The sequence below is a fragment of the Astyanax mexicanus genome, chromosome 20 (assembly GCF_023375975.1).
Source record: "Astyanax mexicanus isolate ESR-SI-001 chromosome 20, AstMex3_surface, whole genome shotgun sequence".
In the NCBI taxonomy this organism is placed as follows: Eukaryota; Metazoa; Chordata; class Actinopteri; order Characiformes; family Acestrorhamphidae; genus Astyanax; species Astyanax mexicanus.
In genome coordinates this window covers 22,039,699-22,062,378 of record NC_064427.1, presented here as the reverse complement: position 1 = coordinate 22,062,378, position 22,680 = coordinate 22,039,699, and the positions used below count along the sequence as shown (strand labels likewise).

Genomic DNA, 22,680 nt, shown 5'->3' with positions numbered 1-22,680 from the left:
GTTTTTCAAAGCACTTCTTCTAAACACCATACAGTGTGTGTGTTACCCCCGTCCACTGGCTGGTTGACGTCAGCTCTCTGGTCAGGAAACTTGAGACATGAAACGTCCCGGCAGATGGTATCTGTCTTGTTTATTTCTGGCCTCTGAAAGTCTGGCTGATGGAGGATACAGTGTTTACACAAATTTTGAGCTGAAATGACTTTTATCGTCTTCAAAGAGTAGAACTGACAGGATGGTTGCTTAGCAAATGTGGTTCCCACTGGTTGCCAATGTATTCCAAGCGGTTGCTACGATGTTGATAAGTTGTTGTTACAGTAAGAGTTGCTAGATGGTTGCTATGGTATACCAAGTCATTTCTAGTGATGGTTTCCATTTAGCTGGATTTTGGCTAAATGTTGGAGTGCAAATTACTTAGCATGACCAATAAGAATTATTAAATTTATCTCACTATCTGACAGCTTGACTACAACAACTCGGCTAGCTTACTCCACCTAATGTAGGCCAATCAGTTTGTTCCAGCTAAGGGGATCACTTCTACTTTAAGTGTTGCCCCGCCTTCTACTTACGATATAGCAGAATAAAGGTATAAATTACAGAGCCCCTAAGGTGACATCATGTACAAAAAAATAATAATGCGTGGCCATGCTTTATTAAAGTGTGGGAACAAGATCATTAATGTGTGGCCACAACTTATTAAGGTGGGGGAATGAGTTAATTAAATCATAGCCATTAAGGTGTGACCACAAGGTCCTTTTGTTTCACAGCTAACAAAGCAAGCAGCTCTCAGGGGTTATGCACAATATGACTGCCAAAGAAAGGTAAACGGGTCTGCATACTGTATTGGAAACACCTACCAACTACCACATTGTGCTTCCACTCCCTGATTGGCCACCTTATTGGAAACACCTTCTTACTACAGTTCCTTGTGCTGCCTCACACTGATTTGGCCACTTTATTGGATACACCTTCTTACTACTTCCACATTGTGCATCTACTTACTGATTAGCCACTTTATTGGAAACACCTGCCAACTAGCACCTTGTGCTTTCACTCACTTATTGGCCACTTTATCAGAAACACCTACATACTGCACATATGACTGCCTAAGAAAGGTATGCATACTGTCTGCATCCGAGCCAGCTTTTAGTGTGAGAATTAAGCATATTTTACTTAGAATTACACCATCTCTCACTGTAAGAGACTCTATAATTCATTCCAAGATGAAAAAAAACAATTCTACATTTTCTTACTAAAGATTTCTCCTGGATTAGAGCTTTGATGTAATATTCTTCATGGGCATTAATTTAGAGAAAAGCAAGCTTCTGTATCTAGCTGTCTTGTTTCCATCACACATTTTTTTTTTTTTTTACATGATGTCACCTTAGGGGCTCCATAATAAATTAATACCAGCACGGACAAAATTATTTGCTGGAATGAGTTGGACATGGAGATGAAAAGATGGAAAAATATGAAAAATGGGCAAGGCTGTTTTGTAATTGAAATGTATGGGAATAGGTGAGGCGACACGTCATACTGCAACCAGCCAGCAGAGACGCTAGACCTGTGATGGCTTTAGAGTACTTAGAGTAGTTGAGCTTGCTATGCTTTAAACAGTCACTGTGTTTGTTCAGTAAGATCAGCACAAGTATAGCGTGTTAGCTTAGCATAATAATGCACAGTTAAACTCAAGAGCTCTGTCTGGAATTCAGTGCTGGTACAGCGTCTCGGGCTGTTTCAATTCTCTGGGATTTAGCAGAAATCTCCTTCAGCCCTTCAGTGTGACTGTGGATGTGTCAGCAGATCTCTGAGTCAAACCAGATGTGTCCTACTTTCCCCCCCAGTGTTCCTCACAGACCAGGACCCAGAGAGGGATCAGCAGACTGAAGGAAAACACAGGAATAGCTGCAGTAGGTGGATAAAGAGGCCTACAGCCTAACACGAGTAGAATAATTACTCCACTGCAATTACAACTGCAGTAAAAGTAAAAGTAGCCCAGCTAAACCCAGACTGAGGTCTGTGGTTCCCCTCTAGAACTGTAGAGGAGGTTCTCAAGATCATCCAGCATCTTTCAGAAAAGGAGCTGAAGTGTGTTAGATCCGGTCATAATCCGATTACCTCAGAACACAGTGGAGTTTCTGCAGTAATCCAATCAACACCTTTACATGAACTTGGTTAGTCAGATGAACCAGACAAGAATCAGATTTTTGCTTTGCAACCAGCCAATAATCTCATGGAATAAGACATGGCGTAAACATCACACACAACCAGAAACTTAGTGTCGCTCACTGACAAGGCAACATGTCAGAATTGGACAAGCTAGCTTTTGTAAGATACTCTAATATAATCCTCTGCATAGGATACTAGCCAACCAAACATTTTTTTCTGATACGGACTGTGCTGTGTTAGTGCTAATTAGCTAGCTAGTCACTCCCTGATTCAATCCATAAAATGGCTGCAATACAGTACCAGTCCAAATATTTTAAACACACCTTAAATTCAGTGGGGTTTTTTTTTTCATTATTTTAAAATTTTATGTATTGTAAATGAATACTAAAATCAGTCAAACAATGGGCAAAAATTGAGTTAAGTAAACATATAAGTGTAAAACAAACCAGAATATGTTTTATATTTTACATTCTTTAAAGTAGCACCTCTTGCTTAGATGACAGTTTTGCACATCTGCATTTTCTCAGTCAGCTTTATGAGGTAGAGTCAACTGGAATTCAGGCTTTCAGTTAACAGCTGTGCTGAACTTGTCAAGAGTTAATTACTTGAATTCTTTGCCTCTTAATGTGTTTGAGAGCATCAGTTGTAAAGTCGTAAAGAGGTAAAGTTGGTATACAGTGCATAGCTCTATTTGAGTAATGGTATAATCCATATTATGGCAAGAACTACTCAACTGAGTAAAGAAGAAAATTACTAAAAAATGCCATCAGTTCCATCAATCCGAAACATTTTAAGAACTTTGAACGTATCCTCAAGTGCAGTCACCGCAAAAACCATGAAAAACACTATAATGATGGAACTGGCACTCATCATGACTGCCCCAGGAAAGGAAGAGCAAGAGTTTTCTCTGTTGTACAGGATAAGTTCACCAGAGTTACCAGCCTCAGAAACTCCAAGTTAACATCACTAAAGATAAGAGCACCTACATGCTTCACAGATTATTTGAGTTTGTTAAACCCTTTTAAGTTACTACATGATTCCTTAAACAGAATTCCTTCATAGTCTGGATTCATTCACTGTTCATTTACAGTGTAGGGGAAAAATCCAAACGTTTGACTGGTACTGTGTATATTATGATGTGTGAAATGTTAGAATACGTGAGTGGAGGTAATATATCACTGGAATATCCTATGTTTAAAGTGATGTATGTGGGTTGAGTCAGTGAGGGAGCTGCTGTGCTCTGTAATAAGTGTAGATTATTACAGTGTAATTACAGATGCTGAGCAGTAATTAGAGTTTAACAGCTCTACATATAAAACAGCAGAGCTGCTGAACTGCAGTCAGACACATTTATATAGCTCCAATCCAATCCTCCACATACACTGCTGATCTCAGGTTATTTTCAGAAACAGAGGTCAGACGTCCGCCACCAAACCCCCCCCCCCACCCCCCCCCCGCACCACATACACACCCCACACTCCCCCCCACACACACACAAACACCAAATCCTACGACCTCACTTCCTGTGCTGCCTCGCTCATTGTCTGGCTGCAGTTCGGTATATCCTGTCTCACTTTACAGCGTCTAACAATGTGCAGTTTCTCACCCAACATTAATATTTTGTATTATATTACTGCATAATTACTGCAGATAACTCAGATTTAAACTGATCTGCCATAACATTAACACAACTAGCATGTAAAGTAAGTAACAGTGATTATCTGGTGAAAGCAAAAACTGTGTATGAGCATAAACACTGTGGTTCTTAAAGTTTGTTTACTTTGTGTTGGATATTCTTGTTCTGCATCATTAATATAGATTATAACCACAGTGATAACAAGTTTGATAATAAACTTTAAATCGGCTTCAAAAAGTGTGCTATTAATGCTGAAAATAGTTCCTATGGAATCCCAGGTTGTTGCTTATTTGGTGCTATGTTGCTATGGTTTACTGATTATTTGATAAGGTGTTGTTAATTTGTTGCTATAATATTGCAGGTGCTTGCTTAGGTTTTGCTAAGCTGTTGATAGGTGGTTGCTATCATATCTGTGGTCATTGGTAAGGTGTTGCTAGGCAGTCACTAAGGTAATACAGGTAGTTACTAAGGTGTTGCTAACACGTCAAATGCCGAACTACATCCAAAGCTTTCCACCATTTAGATAATTGTTTGTGTAATCCAACATTTAGTTAAATATTAGTGTGTAAAACATAGCAACACTTTAGCTGCCACCTAGCAAGACCTTAGCAACAGACTACCAGCACTTTTGCAGCAACCTGTTACCATAGGAACCAACAGTTAAATTTCAGCAACACTTTTGCAACCACCTTGCCACTTCTTAGTAGCCGACATCTATATCATAGCAACATCTTCACAGCCACTTATCAGCACCTTAGCATCCAACTCCTATACCATAGCAACATCTTAGTACCCACCTAGTAACATCTTAGCAAGCACCAAGCAATGTACGTTTGACACCGTAGTGACACCTTAGCAACACTTTAGCAACCAATCAAAAGTTTCACAGGAACACTACTGAGCTGCAGTCATACTAGTAGCTTTTGCAGCTTTTTTCTGCACTCTTTAGTTGTCCTAAATTTATTTCGGGATAAATAAAGCATCCATCCATCCATCCATCCATCCATACTGCTTGTTAGCTACATTAGCGTTCTAGCTCTAGAGATTATTGGTGGGTATTATCTTACAGTATTTTTTACCTACATTAGCCTTATTAAAACAATATAAAGACGTTTGTGCTTTGTACCAACATTTAGACAAAGGTAATAGCATAACAAATAGCAACACCTTAGCAACCACCTAGCAAGTGAGGTGTATTTCTGTACTATGGATGTCCACCACTTCTTGTTCGGAGGAGCTCTCTCCCACACTTTGCTTCTGATTGAAATAAATATTTATTCCGGTTAAGAAGACAGTGTGTACTGAGTTATATTTCAAGAAACAACAGCCTTCCAAGAACACCCAAAGAGGAGTCCACAAGAAACAAGAAGACACAACACAAGCCCAAGGAAGAGTCTAGCAATACTGTAGCGGCAACCTGTTACCATAGCAACCACCTTACCATCCAACTGTTTGCTACATGAGCGCCCTAGCTCTAGAGATTATTGGTGGGTTTATTAGCTTCCAGTATTTGTTAGCTACATTAGCCTCTAAGCTTCTGAGGTAAAGTAAGGAAGCACCAACAAGTCTTCGCTAATAAATTCCATTTGAGGCCATTTATGAGCAAAATACAAACGTAAGTAAATGAACTAAGATGTAGTTCATCTTTAGGAAAAAGTTAATAATGTGTTCGAGTTTATTGACCCTCGGTTTCATCAGCCGTGTGCAGCCGGTCGGTCGATCTGCTGTTGATCCTACTTCTCTCTGAGTGTCTGAGGAGGCTGTAATTCACTCCGGGTGGAAAAGCTGAAGCATGACGTCGCCGGATCTCCCAGCAGCCTGTTTACAGTCGCCGGGAAATTCCAGCTCCGTGTGGGGAATCTGCGGTGCCGCGCAGGGCTGGATGATACCGCCAAAAACATTATTATTACAAACTCTTCTGTATAGAGAGCAACGAGTTCAGCACATAACTGTAAAACTGTGTGAAAATGTGAGAAACACAAATATTGGGACGTTTTTATACCGCGGTCACGCCATCTGCACTTAGAAAACGCTCGGTCGCGCTATCTACACCGAAAACTGAAGTGCGCGTCTAAACCGTGTTTTACTGTAGCAGCGTGCACAGCGCACCCGGAGGAGCGGAGACTGGCGCTTCTCGTGCAGAGACTTAAAATGGAACAGAAACTAGTTTTACACCTAAATAAAAATGATTTAAAGAGATCTAATCCACAAATATACACCAGAAAGACCACTTCTTATCTGTAGAACAGTGTAACGTTTTGAAAAGGTTTGGAGTGTTATTAAATAAGTAAATCAAATTGTTATGAAATCACATCCCTAAATTCTTAAAGATCTTATTCTCATGTATCCCAGATATATGTTTGAAGTGATATTACTGTATCATTTTTGAGTAATTGAATACCAAAACTATCTATTCGGTTTTGTATAAAAGGGATTTCGGAGTGCTATAAATCTAAAAGAAAATCTAATTCTTCTTAAATCAGAACATGAAATCCTTAAAGAATACCTTCCATACTATTTATGTCATGCATGTATACAGATTGTACAGTATCATTTTGGAGTAAATGAATACCAAACTTAGGAAAAATGTATATTCGGTTGTGCATAAACCAGATTTCGGTGTCCTATAAAACCTTCAAATCAAATTGTTATCCAATGAAACCAAGAAAGTCTTGAAGAAAACATTCCATTCTATTAATGACATGAGTAACAAGTGATATTACTGTATCATTCTGGAGTAATTGAATACCAAACATAGGAAAAATGTCTATTCGGTTGTGCATAAAACCACATTTCAGAGTCCTATAAAACCAGCAAATCAAATTGTTATCCAATGCCACCAAGACAGTCTTGAAAAACACATTCCATACTATTAATGACATGAGTAACAAGTGATTTTACTGTACCATTTTGGAGTAATTAAATATCAAACATACGAAAAATGTTGATTCACTTTTGCATAAACCAGATTTCAGTCCTACAAACCATTAAAACAAATTGTTATCCAATGCCACTGATAAAGTCTTGAAAAGCACATTCTATACTATTATTGACATGAGTATCAAGTGATTTTACTGTATCATTTTGAAATAATTGGATACCAAACTTGGAAAAAATGTCTATTCGGTTGTGCATAAACCACATTTCAGAGTCCTATAAAACCAGCAAATCAAACCGTTATCCAATGGCACTAACAAAGTCTTGAAGAACACATTCTATACTATTATTGACATGAGTATCAAGTGATTTTACTGTATCATTTTGGAGTAATTGAATACCAGACTTAGGAAAAATTTCTGTTCGGTTGTGCATAAACCAGATTTTAAGGTCCCATAAAACCAGCAAATTAAATTGTTATCCAATGCCACCAAGACAGTCTTGAAGAACACATTGCAAACTATTAATGACATGAGTAACAAATGATATTACTGTATCATTCTGGAGTAATTGGATACCAAGCTTAGGAAAAATGTCTGTTCGGTTGTGCACAAACCAGATTTTAAGGTCCCATAAAACCAGCATATTAAATTGTTATCCAATGCCACCAAGACATTCTTGAAAATCACATTCCATACTATTAATGACATGAGTAACAAATGATATTACTGTATCATTCTGGAGTAATTGAATACCAAACTTAGGAAAAATGTCTATTCGGTTGTGCATAAACCACATTTCAGAGTCCTAGAAAACCAGCAAATCAAATTGTTATCCAATGGCACTAACAAAGGCTTGGAAAACACATTCTATACTATTAATAACATATGTATCAAGTGATTTTACTGTACCATTTTGGAGTAATTAAATATCAAACATACGAAAAATGTTAATTCACTTTTGCATGAACCAGATTTCAGAGTCCTATAAAACCAGCAAATCAAATTGTTATCCAATGCCACTGAGATAGGCTTAAAGAAGACATTTCATACTACGCATGACATGAGTAACAAAGAATATTACTGTATCATTTTGGAGTAATTGGATACCAAACCTAGGAAAAATGTATATTCGGTTGTTCATAAACCAGATTTCGGAGTCCTATAAAACCAGCAAATCAAATTGTTATCCAATGCCACCAATACAGCCTTAAATAACACATTCCATGTTATTAATGACATGAGTAACATAGAATATTACTGTATAATTTTGGAGTAATTGGATACCAAACTTAGGAAAAAATTCTATTTGGTTGTGCATAAACTAGATTTGGGAGTCCTATAAAACCAGCAAGTCAAATTGTTATCCAATGCCACTGAGACAGCCTTAAAGAAGACATTTCATACTATGAATGACATGAGTAACAAAGAATATTACTGTATCATTTTAGAGTAATTGGATACCAAACCTAGGAAAAATGTATATTCAGTTGTTCATAAACCAGATTTCGGAGTCCTATAAAACCAGCAAATCAAATTGTTATCCAATGCCACCAATACAGCCTTAAATAACACATTCCATGTTATTAATGACATGAGTAACATAGAATATTACTGTATAATTTTGGAGTAATTGGATACCAAACTTAGGAAAAAATTCTATTTGGTTGTGCATAAACTAGATTTGGGAGTCCTATAAAACCAGCAAATCAAATTGTTATCCAATGCCACTGAGACAGCCTTAAAGAAGACATTTCATACTATGCATGACATGAGTAACAAAGAATATTACTGTATCATTTTAGAGTAATTGGATACCAAACCTAAGAAAAATGTATATTCAGTTGTTCATAAACCAGATTTCGGAGTCCTATAAAACCAGTAAGTCAAATTGTTATCCAATGCCACTGAGACAGCCTTAAAGAAGACATTCCATAGTATGCATGACATGAGTATCAAGTGATTTTACTGTATCATTTTGGAGTACTTGGATACCAAACATAGAAAAAAATTATATTCGGTTGTGCATAAACCAGATTTCGGAGTCCTATAAAACCAGCAAATCAAATTGTTATTCAATGCCTTTGAGACAGTCTTGAAGAACACATTCTATACTATTATTGACATGAGTAACAAATGATATTACTGTATCATTTTGGAGTAATTGGATACCAAACTTAGAAAAAATGTCTATTCGGTTGTGCATAAACCAGATTTTAAGGTCCCATAAAACCAGCAAATCCAATTTTTATCCAATTCCACTGAGACAGTCTTGCAGAACACATTCTATACTATTATTGACATGAGTAACAAGTGATATTACTGTATCATTTTGGAATAATTGGATACCAAACTTAGAAAAAATGTCTATTCGGTTGTGCATAAACCAGATTTTAAGATCCCATAAAACCAGCAAATCAAATTGTTATCCAATGGCACAGCCTTAAAGAACACATTCCTTACTGTTAATCACATGAATAACGAAGGATATTACTGTATCATTTTGGAGTAATTGGATACCAAGCTCAGGAAAAATGTCTATTCGGTTGTGGAAAAACATGATTTCGGAGTCCCATAAAACCAGCAAATCCAATTTTTATCCAATTCCACTGAGACAGTCTTGCAGAACACATTCTATACTATTATTGACATGAGTAACAAGTGATATTACTGTATCATTTTGGAATAATTGGATACCAAACTTAGAAAAAATGTCTATTCGGTTGTGCATAAACCAGATTTTAAGATCCCATAAAACCAGCAAATCAAATTGTTATCCAATGGCACAGCCTTAAAGAACACATTCCTTACTGTTAATCACATGAATAACGAAGGATATTACTGTATCATTTTGGAGTAATTGGATACCAAGCTCAGGAAAAATGTCTATTCGGTTGTGGAAAAACATGATTTCGGAGTCCTATAAAACCAGCAAATTAAATTGTTATCAAATGATACCAAGACAGTTTTGAAGAACACATTCCATACTATTAATGACATGAGTAACAAAGAATATTACTGTATAATTTTGGAATAATTGAATACCAAACTAAGGAAAAATGTCTATTCGGTTGTGCATAAACCAGATTTCAGAGTCCTATAGAACCAGTAAATCAAATTGTTATCCAATGCCACTAACAAGGTCTTGAAAAACACATTCTATACTATTAATGTTATGAGTATCGAGTCATATTACTGTATCATTTTGGAATAATTGAATACCAAACATAGGAAAAATGTCTATTCGTTTGTGCATAAACCAAATCCTATAAAACCAGTAAATCAAATTGTTGTCTAATAAAACCAAACTAGTCTTGAAGAAAATATTCCAATCTACCTAGAACATTAGTCACAAGTGATATTACTGTGTCATTTTGGAGTAATTGGATAGCAAATTTAGGAAAAAATGCCTGTTCAGTTGTGCATAAACCAGATTTTGGAGTCCTATAATCAAATTGTTATCCAATGGAACTTCTTGATAAACACATTCCATACTAGTTTTATAGGACCCCGAAATCTGGTTTATTCACAACCAAATAGACATTTTTTTTAAAGTTTGGCATCTAATTCATCCAAAATCATACAGTAATATTCTTTGTTACTCATGTCATTAATAGTATGGAATGTGTTCTTCAAAACGGTCTTGGTATCATTTGATAACAATTTAATTTGCTGGTTTTATAGGACTCCGAAATCATGTTTTTCCACAACCGAATAGACATTTTTTCCTGAGCTTGGTATCCAATTACTCCAAAATGATACAGTAATATCCTTCGTTATTCATGTAATTAACAGTAAGGAATGTGTTCTTTAAGGCTGTGCCATTGGATAACAATTTGATTTGCTGGTTTTATGGGATCTTAAAATCTGGTTTATGCACAACCGAATAGACATTTTTTCTAAGTTTGGTATCCAATTATTCCAAAATGATACAGTAATATCACTTGTTACTCATGTCAATAATAGTATAGAATGTGTTCTGCAAGACTGTCTCAGTGGAATTGGATAAAAATTTGATTTGCTGGTTTTATGGGACCTTAAAATCTGGTTTATGCACAACCGAATAGACATTTTTTCTAAGTTTGGTATCCAATTACTCCAAATTGATACAGTAATATCACTTGTTACTCATGTCAATAATAGTATAGAATGTGTTCTTCAAGACTGTCTCAAAGGCATTGAATAACAATTTGATTTGCTGGTTTTATGGGACTCCCAAATCTGGTTTATGTACAACCGAATATAATTTTTTTCTATGTTTGGTATCCAAGTACTCCAAAATGATACAGTAAAATCACTTGATACTCATGTCATGCATACTATGGAATGTCTTCTTTAAGGCTGTCTCAGTGGCATTGGATAACAATTTGACTTACTGGTTTTATAGGACTCCGAAATCCGGTTTATGCACAACCAAAGATACATTTTTCCTAGGTTTGGTATCCAATTACTCTAAAATGATACAGTAATATTCTTTGTTACTCATGTCATGCATAGTATGAAATGTCTTCTTTAAGGCTGTCTCAGTGGCATTGGATAACAATTTGATTTGCTGGTTTTATAGGACTCCCAAATCTAGTTTATGCACAACCAAATAGAATTTTTTCCTAAGTTTGGTATCCAATTACTCCAAAATTATACAGTAATATTCTTTGTTACTCACGTCATTAATAACATGGAATGTGTTATTTAAGGCTGTATTGGTGGCATTGGATAACAATTTGATTTGCTGGTTTTATAGGACTCCGAAATCTGGTTTATGAACAACTGAATATACATTTTTCCTAGGTTTGGTATCCAATTACTCTAAAATGATACAGTAATATTCTTTGTTACTCATGTCATGCATAGTATGAAATGTCTTCTTTAAGGCTGTCTCAGTGGCATTGGATAACAATTTGACTTGCTGGTTTTATAGGACTCCCAAATCTAGTTTATGCACAACCAAATAGAATTTTTTCCTAAGTTTGGTATCCAATTACTCCAAAATTATACAGTAATATACAGTAATATTCTATGTTACTCATGTCATTAATAACATGGCATGTGTTATTTAAGGCTGTATTGGTGGCATTGGATAACAATTTGATTTGCTGGTTTTATAGAACTCCGAAATCTGGTTTATGAACAACCGAATATACATTTTTCCTAGGTTTGGTATCCAATTACTCTAAAATGATACAGTAATATTCTTTGTTACTCATGTCATGCATAGTATGAAATGTCTTCTTTAAGGCTGTCTCAGTGGCATTGGATAAAAATTTGATTTGCTGGTTTTATAGGACTCCCAAATCTAGTTTATGCACAACCAAATAGAATTTTTTCCTAAGTTTGGTATCCAATTACTCCAAAATTATACAGTAATATTCTTTGTTACTCACGTCATTAATAACATGGAATGTGTTATTTAAGGCTGTATTGGTGGCATTGGATAACAATTTGATTTGCTGGTTTTATAGGACTCTGAAATCTGGTTTATGAACAACTGAATATACATTTTTCCTAGGTTTGGTATCCAATTACTCTAAAATGAAAGTAATATTCTTTGTTACTCATGTCATGCATAGTATGAAATGTCTTCTTTAAGGCTGTCTCAGTGGCATTGGATAACAATTTGACTTGCTGGTTTTATAGGACTCTGAAATCTGGTTCATGCAAAAGTGAATTAACATTTTTCGTATGTTTGATATTTAATTACTCCAAAATGGTACAGTAAAATCACTTGATACATATGTTATTAATAGTATAGAATGTGTTTTCCAAGCCTTTGTTAGTGCCATTGGATAACAATTTGATTTGCTGGTTTTCTAGGACCCTGAAATGTGGTTTATGCCCAACCGAATAGACATTTTTCCTAAGTTTGGTATCCAATTACTCCAGAATGATACAGTAATATCATTTGTTACTCAAGTCATTAATAGTTTGGAATGTGTTTTTCAAGACTGTCTTGGTGGCATTGGATAACAATTTAATTTGCTGGTTTTATAGGACTCTGAAATCAGGTTTTTTCACAACTGAATAGACATTTTTCCTAAGCTTGGTATCCAATTATTTCAAAATGATACAGTAAAATCACTTGATACTCATGTCAATAATAGTATAGAATGTGCGTTTCAAGACTTTATCAGTGGCATTGGATAACAATTTGTTTTAATGGTTTGTAGGACTGAAATCTGGTTTATGCAAAAGTGAATCAACATTTTTCGTATTTTTGATATTTAATTACTCCAAAATGGTACAGTAAAATCACTTGTTACTCATGTCATTAATAGTATGGAATGTGTTCTTCAAAACTGTCTTGGTATCATTTGATAACAATTTAATTTGCTGGTTTTATAGGACTCCGAAATCATGTTTTTCCACAACCGAATAGACATTTTTCCTGAGCTTGGTATCCAATTACTCCAAAATGATACAGTAATATCCTTCGTTATTCATGTGATTAACAGTAAGGAATGTGTTCTTTAAGGCTGTGCCATTGGATAACAATTTGATTTGCTGGTTTTATGGGATCTTAAAATCTGGTTTATGCACAACCGAATAGACATTTTTTCTAAGTTTGGAATCCAATTATTCCAAAATGATACAGTAATATCACTTGTTACTCATGTCAATAATAGTATAGAATGTGTTCTTCAAGACTGTCTCAAAGGCATTGAATAACAATTTGATTTGCTGGTTTTATGGGACTCCCAAATCTGGTTTATGCACAACCGAATATAATTTTTTTCTATGTTTGGTATCCAATTACTCCAAAATGATACAGTAATGTTCTTTGTTACTCATGTCATTAATAACATGGAATGTGTTCTTTAAGGCTGTCTTGGTGGTATTGGATAACATTTGGATTTGCTGGTTTTATAGGACTCTGAAATCTGGTTTATGCACAACCGAATATACATTTTTCCTATGTTTGGTATCCAATTACTCCAAAATGATACAGTAAAATCACTTGATACTCATGTCATGCATACTATGGAATGTCTTCTTTAAGGCTGTCTCAGTGGCTTTGGATAACAAACTGGTTTTATAGGACTCCGAAATCCGGTTTATGCACAACCAAAGATACATTTTTCCTAGGTTTGGTATCCAATTACTCCATAATGATACAGTAATATCCTTTGTTACTCACGTCACTAATAGTATGTATGTGTTCTTCAAGAATGTCTTAGTCGCATTGGATAACAATTTGATTTGCTGGTTTTATAGGACTCCCAAATCTAGTTTATGCACAACCAAATAGAATGTTTTCCTAAGTTTGGTATCCAATTACTCCAAAATTATACAGTAATATTCTATGTTACTCATGTCATTAATAACATGGAATGTGTTATTTAAGGCTGTATTGGTGGCATTGGATAACAATTTGATTTGCTGGTTTTATAGGACTCCGAAATCTGGTTTATGAACAACCGAATATACATTTTTCCTAGGTTTGGTATCCAATTACTCCAAAATGATACAGTAATATTCTTTGTTACTCATGTCATGCATAGTATGAAATGTCTTCTTTAAGCCTATCTCAGTGGCATTGGATAACAATTTGATTTGCTGGTTTTATAGGACTCCGAAATCTGGTTTATGCACAACCAAAGATAAATTTTTCCTAGGTTTGGTATCCAATTACTCCAAAATGATACAGTAATATTCTTTGTTACTCATGTCATGCATAGTATGAAATGTCTTCTTTAAGCCTATCTCAGTGGCATTGGATAACAATTTGATTTGCTGGTTTTATAGGACTCCCAAATCTAGTTTATGCACAACCAAATAGAATTTTTTCCTAAGTTTGGTATCCAATTACTCCAAAATGATACAGTAATATTCTTTGTTACTCATGTCATGCATAGTATGAAATGTCTTCTTTAAGGCTGTCTCAGTGGCATTGGATAACAATTTGACTTGTTTTTGACTTGGTTTTATAGGACTCTGAAATCTGGTTCATGCAAAAGTGAATTAACATTTTACGTATGTTTGATATTTAATTACTCCAAAATGGTACAGTAAAATCACTTGATACATATGTTATTAATAGTATAGAATGTGTTTTCCAAGCCTTTGTTAGTGCCATTGGATAACAATTTGATTTGCTGGTTTTCTAGGACTCTGAAATGTGGTTTATGCACAACCGAATAGACATTTTTCCTAGGTTTGGTATTCAATTACTCCAGAATGATACAGTAATATCATTTGTTACTCATGTCATTAATAGTATGGAATGTGTTCTTCAAGACTGTCTTGGTGGCATTGGATAACAATTTAATTTGCTGGTTTTATGGGACCTTAAAATCTGGTTTGTGCACAACCGAACAGACATTTTTCCTAAGCTTGGTATCCAATTACTCCAGAATGATACAGTAATATCATTTGTTACTCATGTCATTAATAGTTTGCAATGTGTTCTTCAAGACTGTCTTGGTGGCATTGGATAACAATTTAATTTGCTGGTTTTATGGGACCTTAAAATCTGGTTTATGCACAACCGAACAGAAATTTTTCCTAAGTCTGGTATTCAATTACTCCAAAATGATACAGTAAAATCACTTGATACTCATGTCAATAATAGTATAGAATGTGTTCTTCAAGACTTTGTTAGTGCCATTGGATAACGATTTGATTTGCTGGTTTTATAGGACTCTGAAATGTGGCATTTAATTAGCATTGCTGTGAGGATTTGATTGCGTTCAGTGCAGTGACAAGAGTGTTCCCAACTTCTCACAAAAGCATTGAATGTGTGAGAGGGAAATAATTTGTATATTTAGTTCATTATAAGTTAGTGTTTATATTATAGTTTAAAAATAGTAGTTAAAATATTAAAGTTAAAATGTGAGGTGATAATGTACAACTGTTATAATAATTCCTGTAGCATAATATTACAACTGTGATGTTTAGTTCCTAAGGCCAGACTTTCCAGGGGGGAGTAATTAAGGGACACACACCCACCCACACACACACACACACACACCCACAGACACATACCCTCAGAGCGAGACCTACAGACACACACAGAGGAAGAGGGAGAAAAAGAGTGTTAGCTGGCTTATGCTAATGTTACTGTCCAGAGCCGTACGGTGTGAAATAAACAGAGTTTTCCTTTAACTTTGTAACCCGACCATTTTTCCACCCATCAGAAGAAGAGACTTGGAGTTATAAGGAATAACACACAAACTTTGAGGGTTACAAATGGAGCTCCATCATTCTACATCAGTGTCAGGAAAGTGTGCAACTTATTGCGAGTACAGTAGCTGAATAAATGCATTAATTTAATATATTGTATATTTCTTTGTCCATAGTATATGTCTATATATTGTTGTATATTTGTCTCTGTATTTTTATTCTGCATTTGGTCCGATCAAATTTAATTAAATATTCATTTTCACTTTTAAAGTAAAATGACACACAATAGGACGCCCCCAAGTGTTCAAAAATGGTCCTGCAGGCCAGAGCACAGTCTGACCAATTACAACAAAATAACAAAAATAAATAAATATCTAAAAATATATTTAAAAATCTGTAATGTCTGCTTATAAACTCAAGCCATGCTATAATTACTTATAATTACTCATGAAAATTATAATAGCTTATCGTCGTAAGATTGTGTATTGTAACGTCTGTAAATGTGATAAGAGCGCTGACCAAGATGTATAACTACACTAATGATAACTGACTGGTTAAAATTTAATTAGCTAGATTACACTGCCCATTTAAAATATTTTAAACATTAATCAGACTTTACTAACATTAAGTTAAAACTGTAATCAACTTACGATCTCAAACAGTAACTATTAGGAATTAAAAGATACAACAATAATTATTTATAAACGGTTATATTTTACTAAAATGTTACTAAATAATTAAAAACAGTTATTTTAAGTAATATTTTAAAAATTTTAAGTAAGGAGAATAAAACACTATATTTTATTTTGTATGTTATGGTTAAGTCTCTTTGCTAGATCTCGGCGTGAAAATTGAATTGTTGAGAAACAGCGACACCGCGTGGCCGCGCAGCAGAATTACACGCTGCCTGATCCTGCAGGCGGAGCCACAGGGGAAAGGAAGTTACGTCATAACATCGAAAAGCGCGCGCAAAAAGCACATTTTGGGGCCCGTGGATGTAGGGGGCGGAGTTAAGCGGCACCAAAGAGTTTTTAATAGATATTTTTTATCAATTCTATAATTAATCATTATAACAGATCTGTTTTACAGAAACAAACATATTTCCTCAAATAAACATTATATAGGACAGAGGGTAGGGAGAAAAAATAATAATAATGTAAATAAATATATATTGGTTTGTCTGCTGGCATGAGATGTTAAGAGATTTTAAAATATTTATAGTTTTTTAAAACATTATTGTATGTTTTTGTAGGCATACATCAGTAGCCTGATAAACAACCTTTGACTATAAAAGAAAACGTATTGAGAAAAACGTATTTTCACATCAAACAAAAACTATATTATTTCATGTCTTAAAGTCAACATTAAATCTATGCAAAATACAAATTTGTTATTATTTGTCCTTTAATTTTCATTCTTAAAACTCCCCTTTATGTAATAGGTAACTAGGAAACAACTCTTGCGTTTTAGGCAGAAATATACAAAAATAACAAACTAAATAAATGAAGAAATAAAAAAGGAAAGAAAGAAAGAATAAAAGGAATAATAAAAAGCACTGCACGTGTGTGTATAATCATTTTAGTATAGTTTCTATAATTTAATGTATTATTTATCTATTTATTAACAACTGTGATGTGCAATAAAAACAAAAATCCATACTTATTTTTTATTGTTTTTTTTCTATTTAATTTGTTAACAAAAATGCAAGGTGTGTACAACAATATTTGGTTAAAAAGAAAACATATTGAGGGGTAGAAAGTATTATTATTACAACATTTCATATTCACCTCAAACATTACAATATATATATATTTCAGATTATTTATATATAAATGAATTATTATGTTATGTATTTATAAAACAAAATTAGTAGTACAAAATAGTGCAAATTAGTGATTATATTTCCTTTCGTTTAGGTCATCCACTATATCTTCCTGTGGTTAAATGGGAAAACAGCGCCATCGCGTGGCAGCGCGGCTGAAATGCGCTACTTTAGTTTTTGACCGAGGCGGAGTTTCGGGGAGGAAGTTGCGTGGGCCGGTCCGCAGCCATCAAAAGTGCACGGAAAGCGCGCGCAGGAGACGCACTTTCGGAGCCTCGTGGAGCAGGAGGACTGACAGCATCCTCTCGAACTTTGTTCAGCTCTTAGTAGATCATTTATATTGATTGTAGCTGATAAATCAGATCTGCTGCTCTGATTTTTATAAGCACTAACTGAAGCTACAGGGAGCTGCTCTTATTTTTCCTCTGTGTCCGTAAACAACCAAACAAACAGCACGATGTTCGAGGCAAGACTTGTGCAGGGCTCCATCCTGAAGAAGGTGCTGGAGGCTCTGAAGGACCTGATCACCGAGGCCTGCTGGGACGTGAGCTCCTCCGGGATCTCCCTGCAGAGCATGGACTCGTCCCACGTGTCTCTGGTGCAGCTCACCCTCCGCAGCGACGGCTTCGACTCCTACCGCTGCGACAGGAACCTCGCCATGGGGGTCAACCTCAGCAGGTACCATCTAACGTCTAACTACTGCCCTGAGACCAGTCAGGTACTGAGTCAGTGCATGACATTGCGTAACACTTTAACAACATTTGTGTAACGTTATTGCAATAAACGTGATTACAACATGCAGTTTGAACATTGTGTAAATGTCCGTTCCACCTTAAAATGTGCAGCTGTTCCATTCTGGCGCCAGAGTTGTTCAGCCTCGCACAAAGAGCATGATGGGTGTTGTAGTTTTTTCTGCCGGCTACTCACCATACACTGCATTGTAAAGTCATCGAATAGAAACTACAACTGCAGGAGTTATGATTATCTTAAATACAATTTCTAAAAAGTTATTCATTTTACATGCATATTACTCGTTAATGTCTCTGTATAAATGTAGATCTTAAAAAATGGGTTAAGTAGCCATTTAATTGTACTTTAAATGTAATGTTGTGCAAATTTGTTTTTTTATTAATAACAGTCCTAGACAGTTATAGAAGTACCATAGTTCATTGGGAACCATCTTAAAACGTGCTTATTGTTCAAATAGAACGTTACTTCTTTCTTCCTTAGCTCGGTTAACTAAAAAATGCAGCTGTTCTATTCTGGCGCCAGAGTTGACCTCACAAAGAGGATCATGGGTGTTGTAGTTTTTGTGGCAGCTACTCAGCATATACTGTGTTGTAAGGTCTCGGGTTAAAAACTACACCTTGGAGAAAAAAATAATTATCTAAGATTTTTTTCATGTAAAACCATAGTTTTAGCCATAATTGAGTTCTTAAAACGTAGTAGAGTAGTTTATTCGTTTTATATACATTGTATTTCAGGCCTGTGTTTTATAAGTGTAGTTAAAATATTTGGTTAAATATGTTTAATTGTACTTTTTGTTCAATGACGGCCCTACAAAAAGTCGAAAATAAATCAGAACTAACTTGAAACTTGCTTATTGTTAGAATCGGTCAGTCCTCTTTAAATGGTGGTTTAAGTTAGTGGTTTTAGGGCTTCTTTAGGATAAATATATTGAATAGGTCAGATTGATGATAAGCGAACATTTCGATTGCAAGCTGGCATGTAACGTTATACGTCAAATTATTAGTTAAAATCTTAATTTTTTTTGTTATACAAAAGAATAAATGCTCGTATAAAGAAAAGTCTGAAACTAGTCTGTGGCGCCAGAATAGGAAATGCTGCGCCATTTAAGGTGGAACGGATAATTCCAACAAGCCAGACTTGCAGAGAATTTGACGCCTGTAACACGATTGTTATCGATGAAAGAGAGCGTTTTATTGTATTTAATCCACATTAATTTGTTTTTAAACACTTATTGGCTGTTATTTTGAAGAATATCTGCTTTATTAAATAGAGTACAGACATGTTCGTACATGCCCGGGTAATCCACCATCGCGCGCCATTTATCCGCCTGCGCAGTGTTATCTAATAAATATCTAATAATTACACAACCCGCTTAACGTTTAACACGTATTAATAACATAAAATATAAGTCATAGTAACCAATAAAACCGTTTAAAACTGACGGAGAAAAATAATAAACTATTGTTATATGAAGTTATCTCGCTCTGCTTGTGACGTCATGACGTCACTTTCGCGCGCTCCCCTCGTCGTTTGGCGGGAAAGGCGGGGAGGTGGGGAGAAGGAGGCTAACTGAGGAAGCTAATCGAGATTATATGGGTTTGATAACATTTTATAAATAATTTAAAACGTATTAGTACATATTGAAATGTGGATAAATAATGTATTGAATTCATACAGGGTGTTCATGTGTGTAAAAGTGTTAAAGCATAACAAAATGTGAAAATCCTCACAGAAATTGTTCAAGTGTGTGAATTTTTTTTTTTACTGTAGATGTATAATTATACAAATACTTACAGAATGCGGCATATTTCATTTCCCCCTCATATTGTACTAGTATATTATATTCGAAGTGTGAATGTATACAGATATGCATGTGTATTAATAAAGAATTTTTATATCTAGGTCCTAATATAAACACTGTTTAGGTGATATTTTAATTTATGTATTTTGTCTTTTCAGCCTCACACTATGAAAACAGTTAAGGTTAATATTTAGATAAACTGTTAATTAAAAAAAACTTATTTACATAATTTTATATAAAAGTATTTTGCTAATTGTTCTGTTTTGTTTGTTGTCGTCTAACCATGAGCTTACTGTTTTTTCCAGTATGTCAAAGATCCTGAAGTGTGCTGGAAATGAGGACATCATTACTCTGCGGGCGGAGGACAACGCTGACTCTCTGGCTCTGGTGTTTGAGACGCTCAGTGAGTAAAGTTTAGTTTTAGCTTTATTTAAACAATGATTTTTCTAGATGTAAGCATATTTACTTTAGTTCATACATGTATTATGATATGATGTTCTTATTAGTAATTGATTCTCTTGGTGAGTTACTTTACTAATGTTATGTATATTATTGTCTTCAGATCAGGAGAAAGTCTCTGATTATGAAATGAAGCTGATGGACTTGGATGTGGAGCAGCTTGGAATTCCAGTAAGTTTTCACTGCTCTTTGGTTCAGGGTGGGGCTTCATAACTCATGTTCACTCATTAGCTAGTTTTATTTAAACTGTCTTGGTTTTCATTTATGCTTTTAGGAGCAGGAGTACAGCTGTGTGGTGAAGATGCCCTCAGGAGAGTTCGCCCGTATCTGCAGAGACCTGTCACAGATCGGAGATGCCGTCATGATCTCCTGCGCCAAAGATGGAGTGAAGTTCTCCGCCAGCGGTGAGCTCGGCACCGGCAACATCAAACTGTCCCAGACCAGCAATGTAGACAAGGAGGAAGAGGCTGTAAGTGCTTTTCGCTGGCTCTGTAGCAGTTATATTCCATTATTTGTTTAAATTATTTATAGGCTCTGTGGTAATGGAGAAATGTAAATTTGTGTGTCTGTTTTTTTTAGGTGACTATTGAGATGAATGAACCAGTACAGCTGATTTTTGCTCTGAACTACCTCAACTTCTTCACCAAGGCCACACCCCTGTCCAAAACAGTCACACTTAGCATGTCTGCAGACATTCCTCTTGGTAAGATACTTAATCAGCTCCATTTACAGATTATAATGTTTAGTGTTAAAACAGCTTTTCACAAACATCTGAGTATAAGTTATGAATTTATTGGAAGAGCTATTAGTCAAGAAAAACATATGAGGAAACATTGTTCTGCGTATTTGGAAATTGAGACTAAAATCAATTTTAGCAAATTCATACATTTATTTATAGTCAGAGGTCTGTTTTGTAGAAGAGTTTTGCACAGTGAAATTGACATGTCTGTCAAAAGATTTTCTATAGAAAGGGTTTAACCTAGTGTGATTATTGCCAAAAAATAAATTAAACTTCAAATATGGCAATTATGGTTTTACATTTTCAGTTCTTACATAAACTTAGTTTATTATGGTCAAGCTGATACTACTTTTTCATTTTAGTGAAATTTTTTATGAAAAATATATAAAAGCTGTTGGGTTAAAGGAGTTTGTATTTTGTTTTTATTGATGAGCTAAAAGTTAAGTTTGCAAATATCTGACATTTTCCAAACTAACATGGTAGATAATGGTTAAAGGCTGATCACTGGTGAAAGTTGCTACTCTATAGACAGTTACTAATGCTCCTGCTGTCTATTTGTTTCAGTGGTGGAGTACAAGATCGCAGATATGGGTCATGTAAAATACTACCTGGCTCCCAAGATCGACGAGGAGTCGTCCTAAACCGTCCACTCGGAAACTGAAGATGCTCCAGCTCTGTGATTCAGAACTTGTCTGCAGAGCTTCTGGGGTGTTTTACTCAGCGCTGGTTCACATGTCTAGAGCCCACGCAACACTGACTGTTCAAACCACGAGAATCCTGGAGATATGACCCAGCAACTCCCATCATTACCCACGGGCTGCAGGGTCTTTACCGGGGGCAGTAATACGGTGGATTGTGTGCTCAGGTGCAGTCTATAGATCCAGTCTGTATTTCAGGTTTTTCAGTTTATCCTCCAAGCCCTTCTCCCTCTTCCCCTCTGCCTACAAGCACTCTGTTTATTCCTCTCATTCCAATATGTAGATAATTGTCTTTCTGTAAATATGCTAATTGGACTCTTCATTCTGTTGCCCTCTAATAAAATCTTTTTGTAATGGATTTTCTGTTTAGTGGATTTTTTTTTGTCATGTGAAGAATTCATAAGGAAACGCCTTGAAATGGTGGTCAATATTTATTCAATAAATAATTTATTCAATTATTTAAAATCCTGCCAAAACAGATTTTAAAGTAAAGAGTAGGTTCCAAGTTTTTGTAAAGTAAATGTGCATTTCAAATGACTGTTCTCCTGTGTTATAATGCATTTATACTCAAAATGAATGTTGGGTTAATGAATGTAGTATTTATATTTAAATTAGG

At 35.2% G+C, this 22,680-nt stretch overlaps 2 protein-coding genes across 2 annotated transcripts in view; one reads left to right on the top strand and one right to left on the bottom strand.

Moving 5' to 3' along the window:
- prnpb (prion protein b) overlaps positions 1–22,680 on the bottom strand; it is a 103,686-nt gene that overhangs the window by 36,944 nt on the left and 44,062 nt on the right. The gene's annotated exons all lie outside the window — the stretch shown is intronic.
- Positions 17,858–22,422, top strand: pcna (proliferating cell nuclear antigen). Its single transcript, XM_007254965.4, has 6 exons — positions 17,858–18,295; positions 20,474–20,571; positions 20,731–20,798; positions 20,902–21,096; positions 21,207–21,330; positions 21,931–22,422. The coding sequence occupies exons 1-6, from the start codon at positions 18,075–18,077 to the stop codon at positions 22,005–22,007; spliced, it is 783 nt and encodes a 260-aa protein (XP_007255027.1). The 5' UTR covers positions 17,858–18,074; the 3' UTR covers positions 22,008–22,422.

Excerpts from the sequence above, each read along its gene's own strand:
- pcna (XM_007254965.4), top strand. The coding sequence starts at position 18,075 with ATGTTCGAGGCAAGACTTGTGCAGGGCTCCATCCTGAAGAAGGTGCTG. Across the intron at positions 18,296-20,473 it reads ATGGGGGTCAACCTCAGCAG|TATGTCAAAGATCCTGAAGT; the intron begins GTACCATCTAAC and ends TGTTTTTTCCAG. Across the intron at positions 20,799-20,901 it reads TGGAGCAGCTTGGAATTCCA|GAGCAGGAGTACAGCTGTGT; the intron begins GTAAGTTTTCAC and ends TTATGCTTTTAG.